Here is a 24,631-nt window from a genome sequence, read left to right on the forward strand (position 1 = left end):
CAGGCAACTGCTGAGCCAAGCTGGTCAGTGGACCTACTTCACCACTGACTGTTCCTCCTTACCACCAAGTTCAGTTGTAATGTCTTATATCTGCACCTCATTTGTACTTATTACTTGATGTTTGTCTGCCAGTTTTCTACTTAAAATTGGTAATTGGATCTCATTGTGTGGCTGATCCTGTTCCGAGACACTGTCCAGTATAAGGAGCCTTGTGGAATATGATCATTGTCATATTCCACATTATCATCGCAATGGTTACTGCTCTGCCACCTGTTGCATGCATTTGGCACATGAACCTTACCTCACATAAGATGCACCAGCCTTCCACCATTTGTGGCCCTACTACATGATCTTCTTCCTGCCATATTGGTCATTTAAACATTCTATTCATCTGAGTTACCATGCATAATTCTCGTAATTATTGTGGAGCACTGCCATCAACTTCCAACCAATACAGAACAGTGAAATATGTCCTATAACTATCACAAACAGTTCTATAACCATGCCCACCTCCAGACACTCAATTTATTTCCACCAGTATTCACAGAACACTTTCATTGTGCTGCTGTGTGCCTGAGACTTGTTGCTGATGCAGAAATCTGTGAGTAACTCTTGTCAAATTTTCGAAGACCAGTGGTCTTTTCTTTGAACTCATTTCAATCCTTACAACCTTTAGCCACATCGTTTGCCCACCTAATGGCGTTGCCTCTGCAGTGTCCTGCTTCAAAAGAAATTCATTCTTCTGCTGACCAGGGTATTCATAAAACATCGATAAATTCCTGTATGGGTAGTTTCAGATGTACATTTACAAGTGGCTTGTAATAATTAAATTTAAAACACTGAATAAATGCAACTTCAGCTGAAGTTAAGAGATGGATTCTGTAAAACATTTCTTGAGAACATTGAAATCTCCTTGTCAGTTTTTACCAGTTACTCATCAACTATTCTACTATGTGCCACCTGCTCTGTTTGTATTGACTCATGTGCTGTTCACTTAGTGTCCAGCATGCAACTCGTCTTGAGGGCATGTTTCTTAAAACTAGTGCTCTGATCAGATGTTATCTTATCACTGATATTACTTCATTCTTTGACCATTGCTTTCTCATGTTCTGAATACTTTAGCCTGGTGTACTCAGTGAATGTGTGGCAGACAGCTTCACCAGCAACCAACTTTTTCACAGTCTTTTCTTCTGTTTCATTAGCTCATTCATGGCAATTTTTGTGTACTGTGCTAAGATCTGAATCTACTTTTGAAACAATGTTTTTCAACTTTGTGTCAGCCTGCTGCTCTAATCATAAGTGATGTAGGGTAAACTGTTGTTAAGTGCCATGCTTTACATAATGATTTTAATTTCAGTTGACATATGATCATCAACCTCATCAGTCTCTGTTTCTAAATTGGATTGACATTTGACCTTGGCTCTTCATTACTCTGGCTGATTTCATTTGACAATTCCTTCTTGAGGTTACCTAAGGTGTCAGTTAGCCCCAACAGGAAGACATTTTTCCCTCTGACTTTACCTCTGGAGCCAACTGTTCTGCTGCTTCATGTTTCATTTCTTGAGTGTCATCTATACTTGCAGATGCTGAATCTCTTAGATTGATTTCCACTGGTTCAGGTTTCACTGGTTCCAATGGTACAATTCTTGGAGATGCTAACGCCATTTACTTTTCCCACACTACTCTGGTCGAGTGCACGTAAAGACTGAAAATATCTGTACTACTTAGCTTAGTCTTAATTCTGTCCATGTCAATTGCACCCTATGTTTCATCTGGTGAAGTGGAATCTGCTGGGATTTTTCATTGTTAGCCATTCTGTTCTGTAATGTCACTAGCATGCCAAACAGCACTAAAGAATAAGAGAGCTTAGCTTCTGAAGTGTTTTGTGTCATGTCATCTGTCACTGTGCCAGCTGTCTCCCCACTGAGCTGAATGGCTATACCGCTACTTTGTGCCACACTTTCTTGCCACTGCCATGTCCACCTTTTATCACCTGGGACTACCTGTGGCCATGACTTGGCAATGTTATCAACATCAGCTAAAGTGCCCTGCCCCTTACCTCACTCTTTCTTCCTGCCCCTAGGAGGATGCTTTTTGACCTCCAGCTCATACTGCTCAGTATTGTGTTTGCAGACTCAAATCTTACTCTTGAAGAGTGTGTTATATGCTACATACTTGGCTGTTAATTTTACATCATTGCATGCTATTATCTGACACCACAGTGTACCATTCTGAAATATTTTCTATTACTTCCTGTCATATTACGAGTTCTGAGTGCCAATTTAAACAAAACACATTGGTTGACAACAAGAGAAAATAACTGATTTCCAAAACCTAACCAGAAATGTGCCATAAACAAACAGCCTGTATCAGGAAGTGGTAGTCTAATATGGGCGCATGACTATTGAACAGTAGACCTACCTGTTGCAATCTCTTTGTGTTCAAAGGCTGACCACACACCCTTGACCTCTTAACCTTAAATGATCTTGCCTGCAGTGCAGATGCTAGTACATTGCATTCCCACATTTGAACTCTGATAATGAATGAGTCTAAGACAACAACACTTTGGCAGAAGTTGGTACATCTGTAAATGAACAGCAGACAAAGACATTAAAATCTTAATATATTGTTGAGGCCCAGTGTCCTTCAATTGATTTTATCAGAATTCTTGGGACTCACACAAGCACAACTCATTTGTCTGTCTTCACATGAAACTACTGGTACAAATGAAAAAGTTACTCGCACATGAAGTTAAAATTCTAAGGTGCTGTAACTCTGTTTTATTGTGAGATATGTGATTTATGCACTTTACCATGCAAGACTTCAAAATAAAACACCAGGATGATTTAGGATATGCTGGAAAATAATAACCAGATATCTTCCAGTACAGCCGGCCGGGATGGCCGAGCGGTTCTAGGCGCTACAGTCTGGAACCACGCGACCGCTACGGTCACAGGTTCGAATCCTGCCTCGGGCATGGGTGTGTGTGATGTCATTAGGTTAGTTAGGTTTAAGTAGTTCTAAGTTCTAGGGGACTGATGACCACAGAAGTTAAGTCCCATAGTGCTCAGAGCCATTTGAACCATTTTTTCTTCCAGTACACAAAAATAAAGTAACACCCTATCACAACCAGTTGATCATCAGTGATGATAAAATCACAACTCTGAAACAGTGAACACTGGAGTAGTTAAAGCAACCTACTTACCAACATGTGTTAGGGTGGTTGTAAAGCACCAACTGTAGTCTTTGTCACCTCTTTGGTAGCACATCTGCCTGTAGACTTGAAGCTGAAAGTGGTATTCAGTATTTGACAGTGTTTCCTCAAAGAAAGTATACTCAACATCATAATTTAGGTTGTACCTTTCCATACATTTGATTCACCTCACAGTTATACCAGCTTTTCCTACTTCATGAAAATATTAGCGCTTACAGTCTGCTTGGTACTGACAAATAACAAAACGTTCAATGGCAGAATTACACATATGAATAACAAAGTTATTAAAACATGCCCAAGTGAACCATTGTCTCCCAATCAGTGGTGGCTCTAACAAGTCATTAAATGAAGTACCATAACTAAGCAAGGCACAAACGCTGTCCATATTCACATGAAATATCACAGTTCACATTCAGTATTGTTCTGTAATATTCCATTAGAAACGAGTACCCTACATTAGCTCACTTAGGATAGTCATTAACTAAAGTCACTAGCTCATTCAAGTGACAATGACAGTCTAAACTTACTACAAGTCACAAAACAGTTCAGTCACAATATTGATTACTGATAGCTTGAGTGACAAAAATCACTTGAAAGTTATTCGACATCAATATTGCTTATTTCCTGTGGATGTAAGTACAGATATTTCTTGAACAAACTACACAAAGCTATAATGTGAGCCAATATTTGGAGCATGCTGTTACACACTTATTAGCTTATTAGCTTGATCGAGACTGGGCACTGTCTCTCTTACTTTGAGTGATGTTTGACTATTTGAAAGGTGGCTTATGAACAAACTGTTGCTTCAGAAATGATACAATCATTTAAGAACTGAATAGGTGAAATATTTCTATTTGGAATTGACTATAAGCATTAACAAACTTTTGCTTTGCAAATAATGTGGTAATCTAGGAATTTAGAAAATTTTATGCAATCACTTTATGCATCTGTGATAGAATTCTTGGCTTACAAGTACAGGTACCATACAAAAATAAATATTTTGCATAATAGTTAATTATTCAAAATCTTATTTAGTGGTTTTATTAATCAGTAAAGGTGTCATCTGATTCAATAAAAATAATAAACGTATTTAAATATTTTGTATATATCATTGCCATTATTATTAAAAATCATAGACTCCTATGGCATGCTAAAATGGGATTGATGGCATGTTATATTGGAGGGGGGAGTTGGGGGTGGATTCTGAAATTAAAAACTTGTGACTACCCCTCCTCCTGAAACAGCTACATCAAAGTCAGTACTTTGTAAGCTACCTGATGGTGAATGGCAGAAGGTACTTCTGCTACCACCAACTGATCCAGCCTTTCTGTATTAGCTCTAATTTCTTGAATTTTCTCATTGTGGTCATTTCATGAGATATATGTGGGATAAAGCAATATGTTGCCCGACTCTTCCTGGAAATTGCTCTCTCCAAATATCAACAGTAAACTACTCCATGATTCACAACAACTCACTTGTACCACTTGCCACTGGAGTTTGTTGGGCACCTTTGTAACACTCTCTTGCCAAATAAATGTTCCTCTGATGAAATGCACCATTCTTTGTTGGGTCTTGTCTATCTCTACCATTAGTCCTGACCAACAAGGCTCTCAGATTGATGAACAGTAGTCAAGTGCCTTGTAAGCCATTTCTTTCACTGATGGGTTGCATTTTTTTAAGATTCTTCCTGTGAATCTCAGTGGGGTGCCTGCTTCTCCTACTGTTTGTTTTATGTAGTCATTCCATGTAAGGTTGTTCTGGATAATTACTCCTAGATATTTCATGGTATATAGGCTACTGTTTCCAGCAAGTTGTCATCAGTAGTGCAGTTGTACAATAGTGGACTTCTTTTCATATGTATTCACAATATGTTACATTTATTCATGTTCAGTGTCAACTGCTAGAGATTGCACCATTCACCAATCTTCTGTAGGTTGATTTGCAAATTGACGCTGCCTTCTAGGGTTGCCGCTTTCTTATAGACAACCGAATCTTCTGACTTTCTACTAGATTATTTATATATAGTATAAACAGTAACAGCCCTATCACACTTCCTTGTGGACAGAATGTTGTAGGTATAGGTTTCATGTGGGGTACTGTAACAGAACATCAGAGGCAAATAATTGGCCAATTGGAACCAATGAATAGGTGAATCATTTGTTCATTGTGGAATATTTATCCTATATTATGCCCCAAGACAGTTGACAGCAACTCTTGTCATTAGTCTGTTTGCAATGGCAGTTGACCATTGTGATGGTAATTTTACAAGAATCCACATACTTCATGTACTTACAGTATACTTTGATGCAGTGACATGTGAAAAGCTCTGTGCCTGAACAACCTCAAAATGGAGTGTCCCACACATCAGGCTCACAGCATATGGCCACAGCCAAATATGGCAGTACTGCGTTTCTTGCCCATTCTGTGTTCAACTGTTTCATTGACAACCAATACAATGTCTCAGTTATGTGATACACTGAACTGTTTCATTCATTGTGGTGACAGAAGCACAGCCTCTCTAATACAGCAGCTACTTCTGATTCATTTAATTTAAGATAATGATTGGGCATTCATACTTCATGAGCTGCCACTGATATCATATGGCGATAGGCTTGTCCCACCTCTCAGGGACTGCCAAGAGTAGCAGCTAGCCATTGGCTCCACTTTTTACCTCCTTTCTAATGTGCCCCCTTTGAAGGACACCACTGAGATGGATTGATATGTGGAAAATCAATGACCTGTCAGGTTTGTATATGAGGGGCGTTTGAAAAGTCCATGCAAAAATAAAAACTACTTACGTGTTTGGGGTAAACCTTTTCTATTTTTTGACATAGTCTCCTTTTAGACTTATACTCTTTGTCCAATGCTGTTCTAATTTGTTGATCCCTTCCAAATAATAGGAATTGCCCAAGTCTACAAAATAGTTATTAGTGGCTGCAATCACCTCCTCATTTGAATAAAACATTTGTCCCGTCAGCCATTTCTTCAAATTGGGGAACAAATAGTAATTTGAGGGATCCAAGTCTGGAGAATAGGGGGGATGTGAAATGAGTTGGAATCCTATTTTCATTACAAGGTGCATTCAAGTTCTAAGGCCTCCGATTTTTTTTTCTAATTAACTACTCACCCAAAATCGATGAAACTGGCGTTACTTCTCGATGTAATCGCCCTGCAGACATATACATTTTTCACAACGCTGACACCATGATTCCATGGCAGCGGCGAAGGCTTCTTTAGGAGTCTGTTTTGACCACTGGAAAATCGCTGAGGCAATAGCAGCACGGCTGGTGAATGTGCGGCCATAGAGAGTGTCTTTCATTGTTGGAAAAGCCAAAAGTCACTAGGAGCCAGGTCAGGTGAGTAGGGAGCATGAGGAATCACTTCAAAGTTGTTATCATGAAGAAACTGTTGCGTAAAATTAGCTCGATGTGCGGGTGCGTTGTCTTGGTGAAACAGCACACGCGCAGCCCTTCCCGGACGTTTTTGTTGCAGTGCAGGAAGGAATTTGTTCTTCAAAACATTTTCGTAGGATGCACCTGTTACCGTAGTGCCCTTTGGAATGCAATGGGTAAGGATTACGCCTTCGCTGTCCCAGAACATGGACACCATCATTTTTTCAGCACTGCCGGTTACCCGAAATTTTTTTGGTGGCGGTGTGCTTCCATTGAGCTGACTGGCGCTTTGTTTCTGGATTGAAAAATGGCATCCACGTCTCATCCATTGTCACAACTGACAAAAAGAAAGTCCCATTCATGCTGTCGTTGTGCGTCAACATTGCTTGGCAACATGCCACACGGGCAGCCATGTGGTCGTCTGTCAGCATTCGTGGCACCCACCTGGATGACACTTTTCGCATTTTCAGGTTGTCGTGCAGGATTGTGTGCACAGAACCCACAGAAATGACAACTCTGGAGGCGATCTGTTCAACAGTCATTCGGTGATCCCCCAAAACAATTCTCTCCACTTTCTCGATCATGTCGTCAGACTGGCTTGTGCGAGCCCGAGGTTGTTTTGGTTTGTTGTCACACGATGTTCTGCCTTCATTAAACTGTTGCACCCACGAACGCACTTTCAACACATCCATAACTCCATCACCACATGTCTCCTTCAACTGTCGATGAATTTCAATTGGGTTCACACCACGCAAATTCAGAAAACGAATGATTGCATGCTGTTCAAGTAAGGAAAACGTCGCCATTTTAAGTATTTAAAACAGTTCTCATTGTCGCCACTGGTGGTAAAATTCCACCTGCCGTATGGTGCTGCCATCTCTGGGACGTATTGACAATGAACGCGTCCTCATTTTAAAACAATGTGCATGTTTCTATCTCTTTCCAGTCCGGAGAAAAAAAATTGGAGGCCTTAGAACTTGAATGCACCTTGTAATTTTATGACCACAACTGCTGAGGTGTGTGCTGGTGCCCTGTCATGATGGGAAAGGTCTTTTTTGCGGTCCCATCGCTGGCGTTTTTCTTGCAGCTCAGTTTTCAAACAGTCCAATAATGATGAATAATATGCACCTGTAATAGTTTTACCCTTTTCCAGATAGTCAATGAGGATTATCCCTTGCGATCCCAAAAGACAGTTACCATGGCCTTTCCGACCGAAGGACTGGTCTTCGCGTTTTTTGGTGCAGCTTCTCCTTTGTAACCCATTGTTTAGGCTTTTGTTTGGTCACAGGAGTATAGTAATTTATCCATGTTTTATCCACAGTGACGAAACGATGCTTAAAGTCCTGCGGATTTTTCCTGAACAGCTGCAAACCGTCCTTGCAACACTTCATACAATTCTGTTTTTGGACAAGCGTGAGCAATCACGGAACCTGCTTTGCGGATAGTTTTCTCATGTCCAAATGTTCATGCAAAATATTAAGTACACATTCATTTGAGATGCCAGCAGCACTAGCAATCTCACGCACCTTAACTCTTCTGTCATCCATCACCATGACATGGATTTTATCAATGATTTCTGGAGTCGTAACCTCCACAGGGCGTCCAGAACATTCAGCATCACTTGTGCCCATACGGCCACTCCGAAAATTTTGAAACCACTTATAAACTGTTCTAATCAAAGGTGCAGAGTCACTGTAATGTTTATCAAGCTTCTCTTTTGTCTCCTGAGGCGATTTGCCTTTCATAAAGTAATGTTTAATCACCACATGAAATTCTTCTTCATCCATTTTTTGACAATCACTCGACTTCCTTGATTCTCATGAATGCCAGACACAAAGAAGTAGACCAATGTGGCTGAAACTTGGTGTGCGTTCTTTCCAAACATGCTACTAACTGAACATGACCTCAATATGTGTCAGTGGTGCCATCTCTCAGACTTTGCATGGACTTTTCAAACGCCCCTTGTATGTCAGAAAACTATAACCATTCATGTTACAAGTCTTAATGAAAGACCATAAATAAAGGTAAACATTTCTAGTTATTGTGTGAAGCTGTCCTCACTCATAGACACAGTAATTTCTCTGTCTCCCCTTTAGGCCTTTTCATTTTCTTAGCCTCAGCTACTGCCCAGTTTTTGTCAAAAATTAAAATTCCAGTCATGCACATATCATCTCTCTATCATGCTTCTTCTAGCATTCTGTTAATAATACATTTATTTATGTTCATAAATGTAGTCTGGTATCTGATGCTGGCCACACATTGCACTGACATCAGTTTGTTTGGTGTAAACCAGTAGGTTTACTGATTCAGTGATTTCATACAAACACATGAATCATTTACAAACTAAATGGCCACTAATTGCTACATAGCTCTTTATATTTTCAACACTGTATTCCAGCTGGGACTATGCCTTTGTTCTCACCAGTGTATATACCCCAATGAAATCAGACATTTGCATTCTTCTTGTTGCCTGTTGAAAATGTTTGGAAAAATTTTTACAGCTCAGCAGAAGATGATGAAGTGTGGTGTCAAATACAACCTCTGACAGTGGTCATTTACACCTTTCAGTGTAACAACTGTTTTCCTTGAGATAATTTTACAGTATCATACCTCTCCTCTCCATCTGAACAGACCTTGGAAGGCCCAATGGTACTGACCCACTGCCGTGTCATCCTTAGTATGTAGGCATCACTGGTTGAGGATCTGAAAGGGCACTGCTCTCCTGACCATTATCAGTTTTCATGACCAAAGCCGCTACTTCTCAATCAAGTAGCTCCTCAATTTGCCTCACAAAGGCTAAGAGCATTCCACTTGCCAACAGCGCTCACCCATCTATGTGCTAGCCAAGCCCTACAGCACTTAACGTCCGTGATCTGACAGAATCATGGTGACAACGCCATTGGCCACACAGTATGAAATCATATAGGTAAAATATTACAGAGGCGAAATAATATTCCAATCAGATCTCTTTATGGGACTATTCAGGAAAATGTTGTCATCAGGAAAAACTAAACTGGGAGTCTATGGCCCAAATGTGGAATGTCAGATGCCTTAATCAGGTAGGTAGAGTAGAGAGATCATAAACAGCAATAGGTATGCTGATGTTAGATATAATGGGAACCAGTAAGTGCAGTGGCAGGAAGATCAGCAGTTCTGGCCAGATGAGTGCTTGATTATCAACACCAAATCAAATAGGGGTAATGCAGGAGTAGGTCTAATGATGAACAAGAAAATAAGAATGCAGGTAACATAGTATAAACAAGACAGTGAACACACTATCATAGCCAAGATGGGTTTGTATGTGACTCTCACCACAGTAGTACAAGTCTATGGGCCTACTAGCTTCACAAATGGTGAAGGGATTCAAAGAATTTATGATGAGATAAAGGAAATCATTTGTATAGTTAAGGGAGATGAAAATTTAATTGCAATGGATGACTGGATTCCAGTAGTAGGAAAATGAAGAAAAAAAGGGAATATTAGGGCTTAACATCCCATCAACAACGATGTCATTAGACATGGAAAGGAAGATAATTAAAAATTGGAGACAAACATGGAAGATAAGAAATTATGGAGATGGGACTTGGATAAATTGAAAGAACCAGAGGTTGTTGAAAGTTTTAAGGGAGTATTAAGCAAAGGCTGTCTGAAACAGGGGAAAGGGGTGCAATGGAAGACCAGTGGGCAGCTTTGAGAGATGTAACAGTGATTGCAGAAGAGGATGAAATAAGCTAAATGGAAAGGTCCAGTAGAAATCCTTGGATATCACATGATGTATTAAATGTAGTAGACAAAATGAGAAAATATAAAAATGCAGCAACTAAATCAAGGAAATGGAGTAAAAACATCTAAAAATATGGAATTGTCAGCAAGTGTAAAATGGCAAAGTAGTAATAGCTACAGGAGAAATATAAACTGTAGAAGCATCCATGACTATGGGAAAGACAGATTCACCCTATAGGAAAATGAAAGAGAACTTTGGAGAAAAAAAGAAGCTTCTGTATAAACATTTAAGTATCACATGATCACATGATCAGTACTAAACAAAAAATGGAAGGGTGAAAGGTGGGTGGAATATACACAAAGAAGTCAATGATCATAAATGGGAGATATGGTATTGCAACAAAAATTAGACAGAGTACCAAAACAACTACGACAAAATAAGGCATTTGGAGTAGACAACATTTCCTCAAAATTATAGAGATTCTTGGGAGAACATATCATGATGAAACTGTTCCACATGGCATGCAAGATATGAGACAGGTAAAATACTCTCCAACTTCAAGAAGAATGTAATAATTCCAATTAAAAAAAACAACAAATAAAACAGGTGCTGACAGTTGTGAATATTATTGAACCATCAGTTTAATGAATCATGGTTGCAAAAAAACACTGACATGAATTAGCTACAGAAGCAAGAGAAAACTCATTGAAGTCAACATGAAGGAAGATCTGTTTGGGTTTCAAAGAAATTTAGAAACATGCAAAGTGATACTGACCCATCAAATTGTCTTAGAATATAAGTTCAGGGAAGATGCTCATATGTTTATAGTATTTGTAAATTTAATGTAGCTTTAGGTGATACTGACTGTAGTACTTTCTTTGAAATTGTAAAGGCAGCAGAGATAAAATATGGGCAACAAAAGGTTCTCTACAACATGTACAGAAATCAGACTACAGTTATAAGAGTCAAAGGACATGACAGGGTAGAAGTAGAGAGAAAGGAGTGAGAAATTAATTCACTCAGAATTGGCAAAGGCTTTGGAAGAACAATTGAGTGGAATAGGTTGTGTCTTGAAAAGAAGTTATAAGATGAACAGTCATAAAAGTAAAAGAATGGTAATGAAGTGTCACTGAATTAAATCAGCTGATGCTTAGGTAATTCAGTTAGTAAATGAGAGACTAAAGTAGTAGATGGGTTTTGTTATGTGAGTAGGAAGTTAACTCATGATGGTCAAAGTAGAGAGGATTTAAAATGAAGATTGGTATGGTAACAGCAAGAAAAACATTTTGTGAAAAAGAAAAAATTGTTAATATCAAACACTAATTTAAATGTTAGGAGTTTTTTTTAAGATATTTGACTATAATGTACCCTTTTCCATAAGTGAAATGTGGGCAATAAGCAGCTCAGACAAGAAAAGAATAGAACCTTTGAGAATATGGTGCCACAGAAGAATACTGAAAATTGAATGGGTAGGTTGGATAACTAATGAGGAGACACTGAGTAGAACAAGAAAAAAAGAAATTTTGCAGCAAAACTTGAGTAACAGAACAGATCAGTGGATGGAACACATTCTAAGGCATCAACGGATCAACAGTTTGTTAATAGGAGAAGTGTGGGGATAAAAATTATAGAGAGAGGCAAAGGATGGAGTACAGTAAGCAGGTTCAAGTGGATGCTGGTGGCATTGCATTTGTTGTGTTGCATTTTATTCATCTCATAACACACAATTTATAGATGATCTGATTGTATTGTATGAAAACATGTCAATTTATGTCTTCTGATAAACACAGTTGCTTAATTCTCTAAAAGTGTTTTTGCAATCACAGTTTTGTGCTGCATACAGTAATATTATTAAAGTGTTTTTCTTATAGTGTGCCAGTACTTAGTGTCCACATTTCCCAGACATTATATTATCTACAATACAATGATATTAAATAGTCACACTATTTAAATGATCATCTCATCATTCATAAATTCCTCCATTGGGTAGTAACATTTTTCCACTGGGAGATCATGTAGTTTTCTCTTCAGTGGACCCATTTCCATACTCAGTACATCTATACCCTTGTGTTTATTTTAGATTTTTGTTTCTATGTACTTGGGTGTCTATTGGTAAAGTTTTAAACAATGTTTTTGAAGCATTAAATTTTCTTTGTGTCTAATTTTGTACATATGTTTGAAATGGTTTCCTTCAGTTAGCTCAGAATTACTGTGTAACATGACGATAACCTGAAATACATGTAATGCAGGGAGAGGTAATATTTTTAGTTCTTGAATAATGGGTGACAGGATGTCCTTGGAGGGGTACAACATATATTTCTAGTAATTATTTTTTGAAACAGCAGGATTGGTGACATGTGGCTTTGAGTAGTTACACAGAGGTAAAGACACTAACACACAAAGGACTTGAGTGGAATGCTGTATCAAACTAATTGTCAGACTTCAACTACAACATTCGATCATTTTATATGTTACTGGTATGGATGATGTATGTAAATAATGATTTTGAGTTAGTGATCTATTAACTGATTTGAAGATAGTTATTTTTAAACATCTTAAGAAACACCTTCATTTAATAACTTTTTGTTTAGTTTGGTTAGTCATGCTACTGTTTCCAAAAATTTTAAATTACAAGATTCATGATCCCATAATCATCTTCTGCTCTGGAGATAGTAATATTTGCTATGGATTTGCTAACTTCCTACTTTGTTACATGAGCCCAGAATAAGCTGCAGTTTGGTTTATTGCTTTAAGCTATCAGAAATGTCTTTACTTTTTTCACTTCTTCCACAAGACAGGAACCTGTGTAGGAACCTGAACATGAATAGAACAGAATAGAATTTTTACTCACCTTTGAACATGTTTACATGCAATCAATACATTTATAGTTACAACATTACAGTGAAGTTACATGGATCCTTACCTAATAATGTTACAAGGAGACTTTTATATAGGTAACTACTTTGGGAAAGTACATTATTATACAAACTGATTACTTTCTCCAAACCTTATACAGTATAACACAATGAATCAGCATATCATGTTAATATTTTTGTACCTATATGATCTGTAAATAAGTATAGTAATCATAAACGTTACCTTTGTATTGCCTTATACAATATGTCACATTAAATTGATATATCACTCTGGTAGTTTCATAAAATATTACAATTTATAATCCTGTATAACCCCATCTCAACTCTAAGTCATCTATGGTACATTCTTCAAATTTCTTCAATGTGTAGAAGACTACTTTTTACCCACTTTGTTGTTATACTTTTAAATATATTCAGGGGCAGTGAGTGGGCATTTTTAGATAGTTTGTTAAAATATATGAGTCCAGGATATTTATAATTCTTGTGAACCTTTGCTAGTCTAGCATGTGGCTTGTCAATTGCATGTCTGTTTAGTGTTATGATGGTGTATTGACATCCTAAGGTCAAAATTATTCAGGTTTTGTTTGATGTGTACTAGCCAACTATAAATATATAAACTAGGTACTGTCATAATATTCATTTCCTTAAAGTAGTGTCTGCAAGATTCTTGTGGTGTGAGTCCTGCAATGCATCTGATGGCCAGTTTTGTCATTTAAATACAGTCTTAGATCCAGGTGAGTTTCCCCCAAGCAAGATTCCATATATCATATAGGAACTGAGAAAAGCACAGTGTGCATACAGCAACAGTTTCACTTACACAGCCTCTCAGTTTGTACAGCAGATAAACCACAAATGTGAGTCTGGAGTGTAACTTATCTGTATTCTAGAGCTTAGACTTTGATCACATTTCACTGATTTGCTTTCATTCTTGGGGGTGTTCAAATTAAGTACAATGTTTTCTGTTTTGCTGCTATTTCTGTGTAATGCATTAGCCTCAAACTAGGAGGTATATCTGTCTATTGCTATTGTAACATTCAGCTGTAACTTATCCATGTTGTTATTCTGAGCAATTATGTACTGTTGCCTGCATACAGTACAGTATCAAGGGAAATCTGGAAGGCAGATCATTTATGCATATAATGAACAGAAAGGGCCCAAGAATGGTGCCCTGTGGCACTCCTTTTTTTTTTTTTTTTTTTTTTTTAACGGTTTCATTTATGTTGATATGTGTGACTCATGCACTGAAATCTTTATCTCTACCATTTATTTTTGATAACTTCTAAGGAAAATTTACACTAATTCCTTAACTATTCATCTGTCATATGCTTTTCAGTTCACTGTTTTGATTGTTTGTTTTATACTATTTTACTATTGAAAACTCAAATAAAATTTTTATACTCTTTGCAATGGTGTGATCTGTAAAACTTGCTCTGCTTGTAGAAATTGTTTCAAGCTTTTAGGACAATGTGCTTCCTACTTTTTAGTTAGTATATGCAAGAATTCTTTGGTTGACTGATTAGTCTCTATATTGTGCAAGAATACTGCCTTCCTGTTTGTTAACACACTGATTTTCTTACCTGATATAGTTTTGTTTCATTAATCAATCTAATAACTGTTAGTGGCCAGAGCCACCCCTTATAACTTACACTTACAATCAGAAACAACTATTTGAATTGGAACAAATCAAGTTTTCTTACAATAACTGAAAATTGTTTAATATTACCCAAGCATGTTTCCTGCCTGGTTTGTTGTTTGTACAGTAACAACTGAGTATTGTAATGTACTTTGAAAAATGTTGCCATTTTGTTCTTAAATGTTATTATTATATAGGTATCTCCAAATATTGACAGTCCACGGATTTTATAATTAAGGAGCAAGAGCTTTTTAGTGGCCAGAGATATCCTAGATAACTTACATTTACAATTGGAAGTAACTACTTGAGCTGGCATAAATCAAGTTTTGCTTACTATAACTGAAAATTGTGTAATATTATCCAAATATATGTCTTGCCTGGTTTGTTGTTTGTGCATTACTACCACACAGATAACTCCAAATATTAACATTCTGCAGTTTTCATATTTAAGTAGCAATAGTTAGGCTACAAGTTCAAAAAATGACTGAGTCATTGAAATATCAAAATGGATATAAATTCTTTTCTTTGCGCCATAACAGCTGCAGCCTCCAACAACAATTTTTTCTGTGGATAGTTTGCTGTCATCAATAATTTCACAACCCATTTTTGAAACTTTTACTCACATAGAAGTAAACACCTTCATGTTTCAAATGTGTCCTGCAGCAAATGATTTCCAATCTGCTGTGGTACACCACATTTAATTGTAATTCATCCTGGTGGGGCCAATGTTAATTTGCTGTAAACATTCACAAATTAAAATATTCTAGTCATAAATTAATTTCATCATCTTTTTTAGTAACATTGCATTAACCTGTGATGTTTCAGAGGGCTGTCTTATCAGTATAATATAGTTTAATACATTTCAAATTTTGTGGATGGATGATGCTGCCACTACTAAAATCCACATTTAATATCTAATTGTTGTTATATAAATGTACAAGATTAACAGTTTCACCAAATAAAAAAATTGTATCCTCTTCATAATTTCCTGTTATCTGATACTGAAATTCTAATTTCTGAATACTTTGCTTTAAACAGAACAGAGCTGGAAATCTTGACTCTTGCTGATTTGTTCATCCCTGGAACACACAGTGCAGCCACTTACAATAGAGAATCTACAGTTGGACCTATTGGGCACTATGTTCTCACACAAGATACTGATATCTGGGGCCAGCTAGTACATGGAATTCGATACTTAGACCTTAACATTCGCCACTGCTATGGTGGCAATGCAACTGCCTATACTCCTATTACACAAGATGTTGACAGGTATGTATAGTAATATAAAGAAACTGATTAAATAGCTCAATTAATTATCTGCAATATTAGATCACTGTGCAAAAGACTTTGAACAAATATATATCATGAAGTAAGTTCTGTTTATGTACTAAATTTTGCAAGTGTATACCCGTCCTTTTTCCCCCTAAGGTAAGTCTTTCCACTCCCGGGATTGGAATGACTCCTTACCCTCTCCCTTAAAACCCACATCCTTTCGTCTTTCCCTCTCCTTCCCTCTTTCCTGATGAAGCAACCGCTGGTTGCGAAAGCTAGAATTTTGTGTGTATGTTTGTGTTTGTTTGTGTGTCTATCTATATATACTTAGTTGGATAATTAATAAATTTTATCCAGTTTAAATTACCAGTTCATCATTTATGAATTCATTCACTAAGTAATAAAATTCCTGTGTCAGTGCCTTGTGTAGCTTTATTTTCAGTGGGTCAGACATCATTTGCATTAACATATTCCTTTCTAATTTATTATAAATCATCCTTTACATACATTGAGGAGTATGGACATACAGAGTCACTTAGTCTATGGATGCATGTAGTTTTCTTTGTTTCTCAATTTTATGTATGAACAAAATGATTTTTCTTTGATAATTCATATCTAGTTGAAATGAGGTCTTCAAGTGCTTAACATCGAATGATCTATCTTCAAAATTTAATTTGAACATTTGTCATAATTGAGTTGCATTAAATCCCTCATCCACATCTAAAGTTATAAAATATTGCTTAACTGTTATTTCACTGGTGGCCACATTGTCTTCTATATTATGCTGGTCTTGGGATAGAAAGAAACATTAACTGGTAAAAGCATTGTGGTATTCAGGTGACTTCCAATCATTATTCAATCAAATAAAGTTTCTGAACTTTGAAAAAAACTATAGTCCCTAAAATTTGCATGCACTGAACAGTTAATGAAAAATACTTTCGCCCTTACCAGTATTACTAAAACACTCTTCTGTCAGGACTGTCCATTTCATGTCACATTCCCACTAACATTGGGTAAAACTAAGACGAGTACAGATATAATATAAAATCAGAGTTTATGATGATTTCCATATTAATCAGTGGTATATATTTTAAATAACGCACACTGTGAATATTTAAGTATGAAACAACTAATATTTATTAAAGTGTGTGTATCTGAAGTTATTTATATCCAGCTGTAGATATTGATACTCACTGGTATCATACATTTCTTGTTGTCTTATTGACTTGGTTACGTTGCACAACCCCACTACCCACATTTCACACAACAAGTAAAATATCAAAGAAAATGAAGTTTTTGTACAAAATAAATTATAAAATTTTCCAAAACTGCATATTAAAAAAATTTGACAATGGATAGTGTCTTATATTCCGCTCTTTCTTCTGATTTCCATCCTTTATTACAGCACAATGTCCTTCTGCTGCAGTGCAGTGTTCATAGTCTCTTACTTGAGCCAGTCATCATCTTTTTGCGTTACAACATCTTCCTGGCATCACTACACAGAACCAGATTCTCTAACACAAGACACAACAATTTACTTTCTAACCTAGTAACTGAATTGAAAGTATTTGAGTTAATGGACAAATATGTCAAAATTTGTGTGAGGTGAAATTTCTCAACAATGTTATACAAAGCTTATGGCAAACTTGACATGGTCATTCAGCAATGACACTAAATGTATCTCATGTATGCAGTTCAACAGTTTAAATGTATTCAAATAGTACTCAAACAACAGCGAATGTACTCTAACTTAAATGTAAACATACACACTTATTTATTTTCCAGCGATTATGATACTCTAAAACCTTAATATGTATTTTCCATGATATTTTAATATGGATGTAATATATTAGATGAACCAAATTTCAAACATGAGTTTGAATGCATTATCACGGTAGAAATGACACAAATGAAATAGCAGAATCACGTATCCCATAATTTATAGTATTAGTAATGAGAGAAAACTCAAAAGTTCTATGTAACCATCAAAAATAGTATTAAATGTCAATTATGCAGCTAACTACAATGATAGATTACATAAAAACATGTTACATATTGAAATTTTAAGTGAATGTTTTTTTAAGAAAAATGCAAATCTTAACTCTTCACTTGAGTGATAAATGTTCAGTTCCTGTTTGTTCATTGGCATAAGTGCCTCAAACCATCTACAAATTTATAGTAGCATATGTTTCTGACCTTGCAGAGTAATGTCAACACAGAATAAATATTTAGTGCTACAACCCTATTACGTAGCATGTTCTATTCAGTTGTCTCACTTTTTCACGTGGTATAAAAGTATATTCACTTGTTCATTATTATCATATGTCCTCAAATGTTGTTAATAGTGTCAACATTCTTCATTACCTTCATGATCTAAAACAGTAAATGTCACTTAGAAACACATGTGTCATGCAATTTATCAGTGAAAAGTCCACAATTAAGATTTTTTACGTGAGAATTTAAATCTGTTCATCTATAACTAACACATGAAAAAATACCACCAGTGAAAAGTTTACCTTTCAATCAACAACCACCTCAATTTATCTAATTAACCACTCAGCGAACTTTCTGGATATAAGTTTTCAGTTCAGTAATGTTCCTTAGTACCAATTTCATGTTACAAAATCTGCAAAACATACCATCATAGACAAAGTTGAAACCAAAATAATAATTTTGCAGTCAGTGTACAGCACAGACCACAATTCTAAAATCAAATAATCATTAAGCATTTATTGTGCATCATAGATTCTGCCTTAGTATAACATAGTAAAGTCAAAAGTTCAGTCACTAAAATCTCATTAACAAATGTTTTGAATTCTGTGCAAGAGAAGTTTATGTTCATCACTATTGTTTTTTTTCTAATGCACACAACCTCTCTGAGGGTTTTTAAGTCTTGTAATTAGTACATCCTGTGGTACCTTTTTCATTTCAATGTCAAATTCACACATTTCCACCATTAAATTTTCTAGACAGTCCCTCAACTAATCTAACAATCAAACAAAGTTTATGCAATTGCTTAATCAGGATGAGCATAACTTTACATCCACATACTTTAGTAATCTTTTCCTTCAGTGCTACTGCAAAGTTCTGATCAGCTATCTTTTCAATTTTTTTAAGCATTTCAAATGATTTAACATAATTTACTATACCCACATCAAGTTCTTTCTAACTGAGTTTAAACTGGTTGCAAAAAAACATCCAGATACTTTGCCCACTTGTCAAGCTTCAGTATTTCACAAAATTATGATAATTTTTTCCAAACAAATTTGTTGTACAAATTTGGATTTTACATAACTTCCTGTATTTAATGTTGAAAATTCAGTTTCTGAATGACTCAAGTAAATGATTTTTACCTTTCACAGATACAAAATTCTCTTTTAAAGTAAGAAAATCGATTATCTTTCCATCAACATTGTCTGCTGCAACTACATCACCATGTAAGCTAACTAAATTTTCCTTTGTACGAATTACATTGGAATTTTTAGCATTATCTACAGTGTCACTTTAGCTTCCAATTCAGTTACTTTTAGATCACCCTGAACATTATATTACATGTTTATGATTTTTCCTTTTAGTTTTCAATTTACAGTTGAGAACCAACCTTTCAGTTCATCTTGAAATGCACTTACCTGGCAACTCAGCTCTTCTCTGTACACCAAAAGTTATTACTATACAAAAATTTTATATCATTATAGCTTTCAAACATTTGTTTCCCTAACTCACCTTTTACATCATTAAAGCTTTCAGAAATCTGGTTTCTCAAATCATTTACTAAACTGTCATAGCTTCCAGGAATTAGATTGTTTGTTTCAGTAACTTCTGTACCTAAGTTACCATAACTTTCAGAAATATTATTGTATTTTTCAGAAATTTGATTGTTTGTTTCAGTCATTTGCTTGACTAAAGTGTAACTATTTTACCTAAAACTCTTATAACTGTTGTCATTTTTCTCATAAATTGTTCTGACAATGGTTTGATTTTCTGAATGTACAGAATTTTCTAAATTCTTATTCAGAAGTTCTAGTCGTGCAATATCTTCATCAAAAATGTCATGAACCTGAGTTCTCTTCTCTTTCTTAAGTGCAATTTTGAAAATTGTACCAATAATATGTGTTAGCAAAATTACTTCACACAAAATAAATAAATAAACAAATATCACAAGTAATGTTTTCTGTCATTATTTTTTGCTCTATGGAAGAAGTAAGCCATAAATATATACTTAAATTCTGGTTCTGTGTGTCTATTATATCCTCTATATTATCAAACCTTTTAGTTCACAAGTCTTTTCATTTTGTTTCCATTTTGCTAGCTTTTGCATCCCTCATAAATTTTAATTTTAATCTGAAAAATAAGTCTGATTAATATTTTGTGATGTAATGTTATGCAGAATAACACAGCCTAGTGTAATGAGATTCTTCAGTGCTCAATGTTCAATGATTTGTCTTCAAAACAGACTTTGATCATTTATTTCAAGTGAGTTGCATCAAATCTCTTATCCACAACTAAAGTTATAAAATATTACTTATCTCTTATTTCGTTCATGGCCTTGTTGTCTTCTGTGCGATATGATGCTGATCTCAGATCCTGTATCTGATATTAAAAACATTAATGATGAAAAGATTTTGTTATTTAGATGGCTTCCAATCATTATTCAATGAAATAAAGTCTCTAAATTTTGAAAACAACTATATTCAGTAATATCTGCACACACTGAATTATTAACAAAAGATATTTCTGTCTTTAGCAGTATTACAAAAATAAATTATCTCTATTTACAATCACTCTTCTGTCAAGATGATCAATTTCACCTCATGTGCCAAGATTATGCACAATTAAGAACAGAGATATAATATAAAATCCAAAAGTTCACAATTTGTAAGCTGCCAATCCATACTGTTCATCAATTTACACTTGAAATTACTTGCTGTAGTCTCTCTGGTTGGAAAATTAGGCATTGGACGTTTACAAGTATCCAGTTTTGAACTGCAAATTTGCTCCCAAGGTACATGCACAGGTAATTAAAGTTCTGACTGTGAGCCTATGATGCCTGGACTATTATCCCACACTGTTCTATAATTCATTTCCTTCCAATAGTTCTAATAATAATGGAGAGGTTACAATATGTAAACAGTTTTGTATAACACACTTTAAATTCAGTTAATACATTCCTATTTGTTCTGATCTCATTCACACTAAAATTACAGTCTCTCAACTACCACAAATTCACATGAATTTACTGTTACCACTTTCCCACTTTATAATTGCCTTTTAGTTGCATAACAATTTCACTGATACAAAATTAATCCTGAGCTTAAAAATTATTATTTGACCATAAACACTTCTTTCGCACATATATGCATCATACTTGCATGATAGCTCTGGCATTACTGAAATTCCATGCCAAATGATCTCCAGGCATCAACTTGTTCCTTCTAGAAATGTGGGACATCACTGTCAGCAATGCCACAGTGCTGTAGCAAAGAAGTGCAAGGGTAGATTCGATCTGTCAAATACAGGATTGGTATCCATATCCATACAGACTTTGTTGATAATAATAATCATTGGTGCATCTTTGAAATAGCTTAATTGGTTCATGGGCATCATGTTGGATAATGCTGTGGAAGCTGCACTATATTTCAACAACACAGCTGTTCATCGTCTTCAGTTTTTTACGTATTGCTGCAGCGGCTCACCATTATATATGCTGGCTTGTTAGAAAAGCACAAGTGCCAAGGAGCGGGGCTGTAACATCATTGTAGATGAATCATAGAGCACAGTGACATCCAGTGCCCTCTGCCATAGAAACAGGCCACGGTCTTTGCATGCATGACATGGGAAAAGCGTGGCTACAAATTGTGGCCCAGTGAGTATATGGGCAGTGTGTGAATTCCAGTGTAAATGTGCAGACCCCAATTCACTATTTGTGTTGACTCAGATTCATTTGTCTGCAGCTAATGATGCCTTACTACCACCTGTGCTGGTTCCCATGGCTTGCTGAATTGAAATCCCGTGTCTCTATTAATTAGGCCATTACTTATATGTATTTCAACTGCTTCTTTAATGAAGGATTCCCAGTACATGGAAGCAGACAAATGGATCCTTGTCTGTCTGTAGTTCATGCTACGTCCTGTGTCGAGACAGTGAACAGCCCCAGCAGACTTTTCTGGCTGACCCAATCTGGTGTGACATCTATATTCAATGCATGTATCCTTAACAGTGTGACCCTCTGGCCAATGCATGATTTCCCACACTGTCACAGGGTCTCCTTACATGTAGGTTACCTTTAACAGAACCCAGCATCATTTACACTTGCGCTGGGGGGGAGCAGAAGACCCATTTTAATTGATGTTTCTTCAACAATCTGCCAATCTTAAAGGACATGTCACCAACATTGGGTAGAAAAACTATCCTCATGGAGTTCTTCATTTCTTCTGGCTGGTCTTGAGCTTCAGTGTGCACAGGTTGAAATGTACTATGGATCTGTTTATCAGGATACCCATTTTGTACAAACACAGAGCAAAGATGACTTATCTCTGCTGATAAGCTCCTTGCATATGAGATAACTCTGGTACTATGAATGAGGGTCTGTAGTATGCCACTGTATTGAGATGGGTTGTGGTAGCTTGTAGCTTATACATATAAGTCAGTGTTGGTTTATGAAACACACTGTGACCCAAGGAACCGTCTTCTTTTCTGTGGACCAAGATATCTAAGAACAGAAGGACTCCATGTCTTTTCACTTCCATAGTGTGGCAAATGCCTGGATGGAGGGAATTAAGGAATTCCAAAAATGTCAGAAGCATAGCATTGGTGCCCCATGTTGCCATACTATGAAGGTGTCACCTGCATATCTCCAGAAACATTTAATTTTCAACATTGCTGAGTGAAGTGCTTTTTCCTCGAAGTGTTCCATAAAAAGGTTAGCTGCTATTGGAGACAAAGGGCTACCGTGGTGGAACTGGCGCTTGTACTTGTAAGCTCTTTTTAAGACGTTGTTTTGTAGGGTGGACAACCACAGCCAGACTTCGACATTTTTCCAAAGAAAATTCCGCACTGGCTGTATCAATGATTTTTATTAAATCTGTGACCAGTTTTGCACCAGGTGCATACTCAGGCAATCTGTACAAAAAATAATATACGAGCTCTTATTATATTATCTTTTTAAGATGTTCTGCAAATTGGCTGTATTTGAGGAGTGCAGATGTCTTCCTTTGTACTGCATCCGTTGGATCCTTTTGGAGATGATGATACACTGAGTCCTGCAGTGAATCCATTATCTTGCTACTGTTTAAGTTGCTTCTTCAAATAAATATTACTCCACGTAAACTATGTTGGTGCAGACACTGGAATTTCTATTTGACTACTACACCCTTATACATTACATTTTTAAAAGAGGAAAAGCCCAGTAGATAACTTCAAGGAAGCTAAAAATAATTTTGGCCAGAGGGGCCTTTAGAAAAGCACTTTCCATAACCAATAAACTTAAATACTAAAATATTTAGATGCTAAAACATACATTTTTTATACTGAACATTTCACTACAAGAAAACCTCTTTCTTACTGGAATTTACTTTCAAAAGCTATTACTCTCATTATTTACACAAAAAAATTTAAATGGGGCCTCTTTATATTAACTTGGCACTTCATAAGTCCATAAAACAGGATACTCACATTAATCAAACATCAGGAAGGAACCCTATATAGATGTATGATTAGGATGAAATAACAAGGTGAACCAGTTTCTTTAAAGTTCAAGAATGATTATTCATTAATAAAACACAGGTTAAAGTAATGGTTCACACTGTACAAAAGTAGAATACCAAAAAAAATCTTATCTAATGTCTGTAGGTTTGGGTGTAGTGAACAATTATGGTGGCTAACTACCCACAGTACAGCCTGCAAGTACCATGCTGTATGAGCTCTACATCTACATCTACATCTACATTTATACTCCGCAAGCCACCCAACGGTGTGTGCCGGAGGGCACTTTACGTGCCACTGTCATTATCTCCCTTTCCTGTTCCAGTCGCGTATGGTTCGCGGGAAGAACGACTGTCTGAAAGCCTCTGTGCGCGCTCTAATCTCTCTAATTTTACATTCGTGATCTCCTCGGGAGGTATAAGTAGGGGGAAGCAATATATTCGATACCTCATCCAGAAACGCACCCTCTCAAAACCTGGCGAGCAAGCTACACCGCGATGCAGAGCGCCTCTCTTGCAGAGTCTGCCACTTGAGTTTGTTAAACATCTCCGTAACGCTATCACGGTTACCAAATAACCCTGTGACGAAACGCGCCGCTCTTCTTTGGATCTTCTCTATCTCCTCCGTCAACCCGATCTGGTACGGATCCCACACTGATGAGCAATACTCAAGTATAGGTCGAACGAGTGTTTTGTAAGCCACCTCCTTTGTTGATGGACTACATTTTCTAAGGACTCTCCCAATGAATCTCAACCTGGTACCCGCCTTACCAACAATTAATTTTATATGATCATTCCACTTCAAATCGTTCCGCACGCG

General features: G+C 36.4%; 1 protein-coding gene across 1 annotated transcript in view; it reads left to right on the forward strand.

The window, feature by feature from the left end:
• The window catches only part of LOC126184751 (PI-PLC X domain-containing protein 1-like), an 88,238-nt gene that overhangs the window by 43,392 nt on the left and 20,215 nt on the right, over window positions 1–24,631 (forward strand). Inside the window, exon 4 of the mRNA XM_049927291.1 lies at window positions 15,878–16,108. Within this exon, the coding sequence (XP_049783248.1) occupies window positions 15,878–16,108 (231 nt within the window). The remainder of the gene's footprint in view (window positions 1–15,877; window positions 16,109–24,631) is intronic.

The sequence above is a fragment of the Schistocerca cancellata genome, chromosome 4, assembly GCF_023864275.1.
Source record: "Schistocerca cancellata isolate TAMUIC-IGC-003103 chromosome 4, iqSchCanc2.1, whole genome shotgun sequence".
Lineage (NCBI taxonomy): Eukaryota > Metazoa > Arthropoda > Insecta > Orthoptera > Acrididae > Schistocerca > Schistocerca cancellata.